Source organism: Sinocyclocheilus grahami, unplaced genomic scaffold (assembly GCF_001515645.1).
Source record: "Sinocyclocheilus grahami isolate Dianchi unplaced genomic scaffold, SAMN03320097.WGS_v1.1 scaffold1496.1, whole genome shotgun sequence".
NCBI classification, from domain to species: Eukaryota; Metazoa; Chordata; class Actinopteri; order Cypriniformes; family Cyprinidae; genus Sinocyclocheilus; species Sinocyclocheilus grahami.
Genome location: NW_015506675.1, coordinates 128,974 through 139,025, shown reverse-complemented (window position 1 = coordinate 139,025; position 10,052 = coordinate 128,974). Strand labels below are relative to the sequence as shown.

The following is a 10,052-nucleotide window of genomic DNA, read 5'->3' as shown; positions in this document are numbered from 1 at the left end:
CCTATTGGGTGGGAAAATTATGATGCAGTCTTTGTCTCGTCTGAGTTACAATTAAACAAAAGCATAATGCCAAACATCTGTCCCAAAGGTTTTTGCTCTTATTTAATGGCAACTTGTAAATTATTTCGCAATTAACCTGATTCCAAACAAAGTTGTATAACTTACTGAATTGACTGGATGGTGAAAAGTATCATCTTGACCTACTTTTTTTTCTCTTCACCCTGAAATATGTTACATCATCGAAGTAAAAATGGGTTGCAAAAACTATTTCATGTTGACTTTAACGTTCACCCCAACATCCTAGTGGTGAAAGAGTACATCTTTACTCTGGCGGTACTTTCATCCATTTTGTAGAGCGTTCATACAACTGGAAGCACATCCTCAGCCTTCCTTTCTCAGCTGTATTTTTAACTTGAAACCTCAGTTGTGTCATGTTTAATTGACAATTTCAAATCTTCTATAAACAAATGGTTTGGTAGCTGTAAGATGATTCGTAGTTATTTCTGCAACCATCATAAATATGACATTAGCGAGTCACATGCCCAACATAAATTACACATGCATCTATGTAAAACCAAACGATATTTATATACATATTACATATATATATATATATATATATACAAATGATATTCCATATTGAGTCTAAAAATATATTATACACGTTATTCAAGTAACAATACTTTTTTTTTTAAATGCATTTTCCTGAAGAAAACCTAAGTAGTGTTTGCACAGGCAGTGCTAACAAAATTGGGCAAGGGGGACTGAAAATAATTATAATAATGAGAAAAAGTTATCCAGGTTTACGTTTATTTCCCTAAAATAATTAGAAAAGCCTAAACTGATCAGCCATTTCATAGATCTAAAATAAAATATTACATACAGAAATGTGCAAGTGCTTTTTTCCCCCACATACCACTGCATTGTTTAATTGCCAAAAAAACCTACCTGATTCAAACTAAACTGAAATCCTGCATCACTCCCAAATGAAAATGCCAAACCTAACGTCTTCCTTTAGTGCTGAAATGTTTCTGTTTCAGGTTTAAAGAAGCTGGAGGGCTGAAATTAAAATGGCAAACATTCAAAGGTTTAAGGTAATGTACTTTTCCACCATCGACCTGCAGCTTTAGTCAAATCGATCACAGCGGGACTGACTCCAGATCTGATCCCAGCCAGGAACCAATACGCTGTATTTCAGTGTTCACTTGAAACTCAGATTAATCTCCTGCTGCTTTAATCTCACCTTTTCCAGTCGGACACTGCAGACTTCTACCCATATACATTTTAAGATCATAACCCATTGGTTCAGTTTTCCCCAGCCTGCCTTCTGATTGGTTGGGCTGATCTAACCTTCACCCTGATTGGTTGCCCATCAGTTCATCTTAAGTCGTTTGATGGCTGCTTCCTGGTTGAGGTCATCTTGCTTTCTCTTGGTGACTCTGTTCGTCTCTTCAGGTTATCGGCTCGTTCCAGACTCTCCATTAGATGGAGGCTCAGCAGTTTTCTTCATTTCTCTCCTTTCTCTCCTCTCCTCCATCTCTTCAATCTCCTCTGCAAACAATGCCTTCAGAGGTCGAATGAGCTGGGGAAGCATCGGGAAATCTCCAAATCGGATCTGTAAGCACAAGAAAATAACACATCACACTTTACATTTGATTCAAAGTGGAATATAAATTACATTTTGTTTGCACAGCATTTCTCAAATAAGAAAGTGAGGTAGGAAAGAAAAATAAATAACAGAAAGGAAGGAAGGAAGGAAGGAAACAAGGAAGGTTGTAAGAATGTAATTAAGGAAGTAAGGAATTAAATAACTAAGGAAGTAAGAAAGGAAGAAGAAAGGAAATAAAGGATGGAAATAAAAAGGAAAATAACTAAGGAAGTATGAAAAGAAGGACGGCAGGAACGAAGGATGTAAGTAATAAAGGAAATCAATATCTATGGAAGGAAGTGAGGAAAGGATGCAAGGAAGGAAATAACTAAAGATGGAATTAAGCAAGAAAGGATATAATTAATGTAGGAAGTAACTGTGAAAAAAGACAGGTAAGGAAGGAAATAACTAACGATGGAAGTAAGGAGGAAAATAACTAAGGAAATACGGAAGGAACAAAGGATGGATGGAAGTAATGCAGAAAGTAAATAAGGAAGTTAAGGAGGATGCAAGTAAAAAAGGAAATAACTAGGGAAGAAAGCAAGGAAGGATATAAGTAATGAAGGCAATAACAGAAAAGAAAGCAAGGAAGGAAGGAATGAAATAACTAAGGATGGAAGTATGGAGGAGTATAGGAAGGAATTAAGGATTTATGGAAGTAATGCAAGAAGTTATTATGGAAGTTAAAAAATGAAGGATGTATGTAAATAAGGAAATAACTAAGGAAGGAATGAAGCAAGGAAGGCTATAAGTAGTAGAGGAAGTAACTGAAAAAAGGAGGACACAAGTTAGGAAGGAAGTTACTAAGGATGGAAGTTAAAAGGGAAATAACTAAGGAAGGAATTATGTATGGAAGGATGTAATGATTTAAATAAGGAATTAAGTACGAAAGGACGGACGGATGGATTTTAGTAAAGATAGTTAAGTAATGCAGGAAGTTAATAAGGAAATAACTAAGGAAGGATATGAGCAATGGAGGAAGTAAACAGGGAAATACCTAAGGAATGAATTAGGAAGTATGGAAGGATGCAAGTAATGAAGAAACTAAGTAAGTACAAAAGGAAGTATTTTTATTAAGATAGATGGGAAGAATTAGCTGGGAGTTATTTGACAATATCCTCACCCTCATGAGGTCGAAGGACATCCCCACTTTGCTGTTGAAGTCATCACTGAAGAGAGGGATCTTAGCGTACCGCTGACTGAAGTGATTCAATACGATGAATTCAGCGTTCATCTTCATCCAGATGCCGATAGCCTGAGACGTGGTGCTGGAAAGAGTTTCAGTTTCAAACACCGAGCACTGACAGAATCATGCAACTTCTCTGGAAACAACCCAAACCCGAAATCTGAGGCTGAACTTCGAATTTACTCAAAATAAACCAAAAAGGTCTTCATAGACACCACTGAAGTGTTGTGCTGCAGTATCAGATCAGTATTCCTCAACCATTTCTCACATTCAAGGGCTGATGTAGGATCTGTTTTCTACAAAGCCTACAACACAAATCTGTAAATTTGTGAATTTCAGCTGATAAAGCTAAACCGGACCTGAACCAATCTGGAAGACGCTCTCCACCCTCTCAGGCAATCAATTCCTCACTGAAACCCAAATGAATCCCCCACAAAATCTCCAAACGATTTCACTCAGTAGCTCTCAGCGTTATTCAGCTCTTAAATTGGAAAGGGCCCCAGTGTGAGACACGGAGCAGTGCATTCATAGACCCGGCGCTCCAGAACTCCAGCAGACGACAAGGAACCCGGATCAATGCTCATCTAAGAGGAGAATCCCACAACTTTAAGAGAGACCCGCTTTAAAAGAGTCCTCCATCAGGAAGCACATTATCCACTGGGAAGGCTGACCACTTTCATTTCAGAAGAATTTCTCCCTCTGCCTGCGATTGAGGGTGCTTTTTTAGCTCTTAAATCAAAAGATAGTTTCATCTTCTTGTTTGTTTTGTAAGTTCGCACATGACCAATACAACCTCTTCATTAAGACCAGCTCTGTCCGATAAGAGCTGGTGTTTGACTGTTGCATTATTGATGGATGAGAATTCATGCTGAAATGCATTCATATCATAGGAACAATGTTGATGGAAATTGTGCCACAATGAAAAGGCAATACCGTCATTACTTATTTTACATGTGAATTACAGCTCAAAAGTTCAGGGTCGGTAAGATTTTTCTCTTCTGCTCACCAAGGCCGCATTTATTATATCAAAAATACAGCAAAAACTGCAATATTGTGAATTATTATTACCGTTTAAAATAACTGATTTCCATTAGAATATATTTTAAGATGTAATTTATTCCTGTAATAAAAAGCTGGATTTCCAGCATCATGACTCCAGTCTTCAGTGTCACATGATCCTTCAGAAATCATTGTAATATGCTGAGAAGCATTCCTTATTATTATCAAGGTTGTAAACAGTTGAGATGCTTCATATTTTTGTGGAAACAGCAGCTGAAGTTTATTTTAAAAAAGATCCGTTGATTTTGGTCTGATCTGAGCAGTTCGAGTGCCGAAATACAGCACTGATTGTTTTATGAATCAGCCAAAATGTGATGCAGCTGTAAAGAGATTGTTATTGAAGAGCAATTAAAGACTATTTCAGAACAGAGCAAATAGAAAAAAAAAAAAACATTTACATTGAACTAAAGAGGGTGTTTTCTTGCCACAGTACAAGTAAAACTTGTAAGTGTCAGAACTGGCTATGAAAAACTCAATTACAATAGATTTAGTGCTAAAGACTTTCACAAACATTTCAATCAACAAAACTTCGACAAGCCTTTGGCTTTTCTTAGTTGGGGCTTAAAAGAAGGCTAAAGGGATAATTTACCCAAAACTGAAAATTTGCTATTAATAGGCTCTGGTTTACAGGTAATAATGTTGTAAATAATGTTCAGTTTCTTGCACAGAGTGATCGTTTCACTTCATAAGACCTCAATATATCATCAGGAGACGCGGGTATTAATTTTGTCTTCCTTGATATGCTTTTTTATTCTCAAATACTGGCAGCCGCTGACTTGCATTTTATGAATCAGTTTCAGCTAAAAAAATCTTCTTTACTGTTCTGCTGAAGAAAAATAAAGTCACCTACATCTTGGATGGCCCGAGGGTGAGTAAATTAACAGCAGTTTATTATTTTTGGTTGAACTAACACAATCGGATGAGAACAAAACTGAACCGAACTGAATAACGACACTATTGTCTTCTGCTTTATAGCTTCACACAAAAAAAGTGTCAGTGTTGCAAAATTTGTCAAGTATGAACAAATTTAGTTTAGTTTAGAGCTTTATTAATCCCCTTGGGGCAATTAATTCAGACTTTCGTATATGTGAAGCACTACGAAAGTCTGAATTAATTGCCCCAAGGGGATTAATAAAGCTCTAAACTAAACTAAACTAAATTTGTTCATACTTGACCAATTTTGCAACACTGACACTTTTTTTGTGTTCCTGAATTGAATCAACATCGAACTGACTTGAGCCGAATAACGACACTATTGTCTTCAATCACTGAACTCGTTTCATAAATGATTAATTTTACAGTTATCAAACAAATTTGTCTCATTTTTCAAGTTTTCATCATTGATTCTGTTATTTTCCTATTTAATACTATGAGTCTGCTTTGTATTGTATAAAGCGCCATATAAAGGTGACTTGACAAACAGTATAACAAAACTGAATTAAAAACACTTGCCATGACCCATCAGATCTGAAGTGTCACTGATTACCTGTCTCTTCTCGCACGCTTCTTCCTCCATCCCATCCTCCAGTGTGGCTTCATGAATCAAAAATGTTGCATTCTTGCCTGAGAGCAAACCAAGAGATGAATCAAACTCTCTCCACCACACACACACACACACAGAGATAGATTACAGCTGACATGCTATTCCCTCTTTTCCCCATTGTAAACACACACAAACATTCACACACCAACACACACTCAATCAATCATGAGAACTCCAGCGAGCGCTGAGACAACAAAGGACTTTCCTAATGAGACGAGTGGACCGAACAATCTCCAGCGTTCAGGAAGGGAGCTCATCACCGCCGGACTCCCTCGGGAGCCATTAAAGAGGTTTCTGTGACTGGGAGAACAGCGCTGAAGTGATCGATTGCATTGCTGATAAAGACAGGAAGAAGCATTTAAACGCAGGCTTCATTCATATCGATCCTAGAGTCACTATAGAGATTTAGGTGCAATTACAGACTCTCGTTTTCCTGCTGGACTGATGGGCCTTCAATGAGCAGATTCTGACTGACGCAGTATTTTAAGGGGAAAATCTCTGTAGAAATACAGTGTGTGGCTTGTCTGACAATTCAGACTGAAAATCAACTGCAAACATGTAACTTTAAATATTGTAGTCATGCAAAATGTAGTTGTGTATCTTAAAAAAATAATGTCAGTATTTGTTTGTGTTTGGGTTCATAAATCTCAATAACATTTTGCGGCTCACATTTCACCTTAAAATCAACAGAAAAAAAAAAAACAGCACTATTCCCCCCCAACCCCTCCCCCTCAAATTCTTGTTAAATGTTTTGCAGAATAATAAATAATTTAGGTAAAACTTTCCAACAATATGATCCTATTAGTTATCTAACGATGAGCAAAACATAAGTTACAGTAGTTTTTATTTTTTGTGTTATTTCAGTATCGAGATACTATTTCAGTTTTTAATAATACTCTGAATTAGTTTTTATTTTTATATTTTCTGTTTTCATTATCATTTTAAAGTTTTAGTAAGTTTGTTGTCATAGTATTAGTTTTTAATGTCTATTTAGTTTTTATTAATTTTATTTACACTGTTATTTTAGATCAAGTTTATTTCAAGTAATGAATTGTATTACCATTAGTTATTAAAAATACAAAAGTTAATTGTTAGTTCATGCTCTCTAAGGTCTATTTAATCATATGAACAGACAACTTTTGTTTTTATTAATAGCATTTAAGAAAATGTCGAAACTAATATTAACTAAAATTTAGAAATGCATTAGAAATATTGTTCATGTTAGTGCATGCTAACTAATGTGGTTAACTAATTTTAACAAATTAAAACTCTTTATAAAGTATTACCATAATTTACATATAATATCAATACCGTTTTTAATTTATGTTAAACATTTAAAAAAGCAAAGAAAAAAATGTTTTACAACTTGATTAGAATTTCATAAGAATCATCAGCAAGGAAAATAATTATAACCTTTGCAAGGCCAATTTTACCCTTGATTTATCAGAATATTCAGGCCAGTATGCTATTATATGCATATACACACATGTGCAAAAGCATGAGTGGTCAGTGTATGTTTGTGTCTGTGGTTTTTCCCCATATTAACGACAGCATCGCAGGGCATGGTGTCTCCAGAGAACACGAGCTGCCAACCAGACTGATGAGTCAAACTGCAGGTGAACGAGTTCTTACAGTGACGAACATAACACGTCTGAAACTACACATTCACCAGAAACAGAGCTTTCAGTAGGGATACATCACAACAAGCTCATGCACGGTTTATTCTCTATGAATGGACAGTAACCTGAAGGGCCTGAGTACAGCTGGTGGATATTTTAAACATGTATAGTATTCTGTTGTTGACATAAAATTAACCAACATTATGAATATAATGATGATTTTAATGCACGTCTTTTTGGCCGTTAAGTATAAGAGCATAAGAATACTAGAAGACAGAGAAAAAAATATTTTAGTTGCCTCTCTGAGGAAATATAGCAATAGATTATGTAAGTTTAATTAATTATTACAATGGTGCATATAAATAAATTATAAAACATCATTCAAGCTACTAATAAAGCAATAAGCCCCAAGAAGCCGTGGTTTACAGTGAATTTATAACAGCTAAGGGACGTTGTTAGGCACGATGTGAAGCGGTTATTCCATATACGTAGTAAGGTTTCAGCAAACAGTGTAATGATATTAATAAAAACAGTATTCTTCCACCAAACAGTGTAGTTCCTCAGAAACCGTTGTGGTTGCAATAAAGTGGTTGGCGAGCAACACACAGAAGTAAACAAAGGTGTATGTTTGTAGCGTAATTTACAACAGCTTCGAACGCGGCTCAGCCAATCAGAATCAAGGACCGGAACTATCCGTTTTATAAAATTAAATTAAATTGACAGCAAATGCATTAATAAAGATGTATATAACTATCTAAAATAAAATGTTGAAGCTGAAGTTTTAAAATGACTAAAACTAAAACGGAAATAAAAATAAATTAAAGCTTCATAAGAATCATCAGCAAGGAAAATAATTATAACCTTTGCAAGGCCAATTTTACCCTTGATTTATCAGAATATTCAGGCCAGTATGCTATTATATGCATATACACACATGTGCAAAAGCATGAGTGGTCAGTGTATGTTTGTGTCTGTGGTTTTTCCCCATATTAACGACAGCATCGCAGGGCATGGTGTCTCCAGAGAACACAAGCTGCCAACCAGACTGATGAGTCAAACTGCAGGTGAACGAGTTCTTACAGTGACGAACATAACACGTCTGAAACTACACATTCACCAGAAACAGAGCTTTCAGTAGGGATACATCAAAACAAGCTCATGCACGGTTTATTCTCTATGAATGGACAGTAATCTGAAGGGCCTGAGTACAGCTGGTGGATATTTTAAACATGTATAGTATTCTGTTGTTGACATAAAATTAACCAACATTATGAATATAATGATGATTTTAATGCACGTCTTTTTGGCCGTTACGTATAAGAGCATAAGAATACTAGAAGACAGAGAAAAAAATATTTTAGTTGCCTCTCTGAGGAAATATAGCAATAGATTATGTAAATTTAATTAATTATTACAATGGTGCATATAAATAAATTATAAAACATCATTCAAGCTACTAATAAAGCAATAAGCCCCAAGAAGCCGTGGTTTACAGTGAATTTATAACAGATAAGGGACGTTGTTAGGCACGATGTGAAGCGGTTATTCCATATACGTAGTAAGGTTTCAGCAAACAGTGTAATGATATTAATAAAAACAGTATTCTTCCACCAAACAATGTAGTTCCTCAGAAACCGTTGTGGTTGCAATAAAGTGGTTGGCGAGCAACACACAGAAGTAAACACAGGTGTATGTTTGTAGCGTAATTTACAACAGCTTCGAACGCGGCTCAGCCAATCAGAATCAAGGACCGGAACTATCCGTTTTATAAAATTAAATTAAATTGACAGCAAATGCATTGAATTTTGAACCTAGTTTTATACAATGTTCAGATTTATCTTCTGGAAATGTGTGCAAATTAGTGCATATTTAATTATATAATGCATAATTTCCAAATTTGAACCACATTTCAGAAAACTTTGAATACAAAACATGTTTGCGGTTCTTAATGAAATCAACTGGGGAAGTATGGTGATTTGTTTCTATTTGTTACATTGTTTACACTACTCACCTTGGGTGTCTTGCCTTAAATTCATAAAAACAAAATTTAACTGCCTTTAATTTTTTGTTATGTACTGCTAATGTGCACATTGCAATATGTATGTTAATGTGTTAAACCTGAGCATGCTGGGTAAACTGCAATTACTGCATATACACGAATGTATTTCACACAATACTGATATTAAACATCTGATATTCTAGCTATTTTTAGTAGTATGTACACTTTAAAAATATGGTGACATTCTAACTGAAGTGTTTACAAAATCCCTTGAAAATAAGTCAAAATTAACTGCTAATAAAGCAATAAGCCCTGTGAATCCGTTGTTTACAGTGAATTTATAACAGCTAAGGGGCATTGTTAGGCACGACGCGAAGCGGAGCTGTTATAAATTCACTGTAAACCACGGCTTCACGAGGCTTACTGCTTTTATAAAATGGTTATTCCATATACGTAAGGTTATGTAAGGTTTCACAGAATAAAACAGAGCAAATAAAGTAATGATATTAATAAAAACAGTATTCTTCCACCAAACAGTGTAGTTCCTCAGAAACCGTTGTGGTTGCAATAAAGTGGTTGGCGAGCAACACACAGAAGTAAACAAAGGTGTATGTTTGTAGCGTAATTTACAACAGCTTCGAACGCGGCTCAGCCAATCAGAATCAAGGACCGGAACTATCCGTTTTATAAACTGCCACATCCCTCTACATTGAGTAAATCACTCGCATATGCGACTAAATCTTACTCTGGGCGACTAAATGATGTCTAATATTAGCCACTGGCTAATAAATTCTCAGATTTTACTCGCCAGTGTGTGAGTTGGAGGGTGAGTATATGATTAGCACAGATATATTTTCACTGAGAATCTTATTTCTCACCATCTTGGAGTCCTTCAGGTGTTTTTTAGCAAACTTTCATGTGTCTTGCACCGAGGAGAGGCTTCCGTCGGGCCACTGCCATAAAGCCCCGACTGGTGGAGGGCTGCAGTGATGGTTGAC

At 35.8% G+C, this 10,052-nt stretch overlaps 1 protein-coding gene across 1 annotated transcript; it reads right to left on the bottom strand.

Annotated features, from left to right (window-relative positions):
- Positions 1 to 912: 912 nt before the first annotated feature.
- Positions 913 to 3,110, bottom strand: LOC107570711 (zinc phosphodiesterase ELAC protein 2-like). Its single transcript, XM_016256972.1, has 2 exons — positions 2,772 to 3,110; positions 913 to 1,615 (listed from the first exon to the last, which is right to left on the bottom strand). Exons 1-2 carry the CDS (start codon positions 2,886 to 2,888, stop codon positions 1,457 to 1,459), a joined length of 276 nt encoding a protein of 91 aa, XP_016112458.1. The 5' UTR covers positions 2,889 to 3,110; the 3' UTR covers positions 913 to 1,456.
- Between the last annotated feature and the right edge of the window lie 6,942 nt (positions 3,111 to 10,052).

What these genes read in the sequence shown, in the direction of transcription:
- LOC107570711 (XM_016256972.1), bottom strand. Translation starts at nt 2,888, where the DNA reads ATGAAGATGAACGCTGAATTCATCGTATTGAATCACTTCAGTCAGCGG. An exon ending in TGTCCTTCGACCTCATGAGG is followed by an intron (nt 1,616 to 2,771) that starts GTGAGGATATTG and finishes TTGTGCTTACAG; the next exon opens with ATCCGATTTGGAGATTTCCC.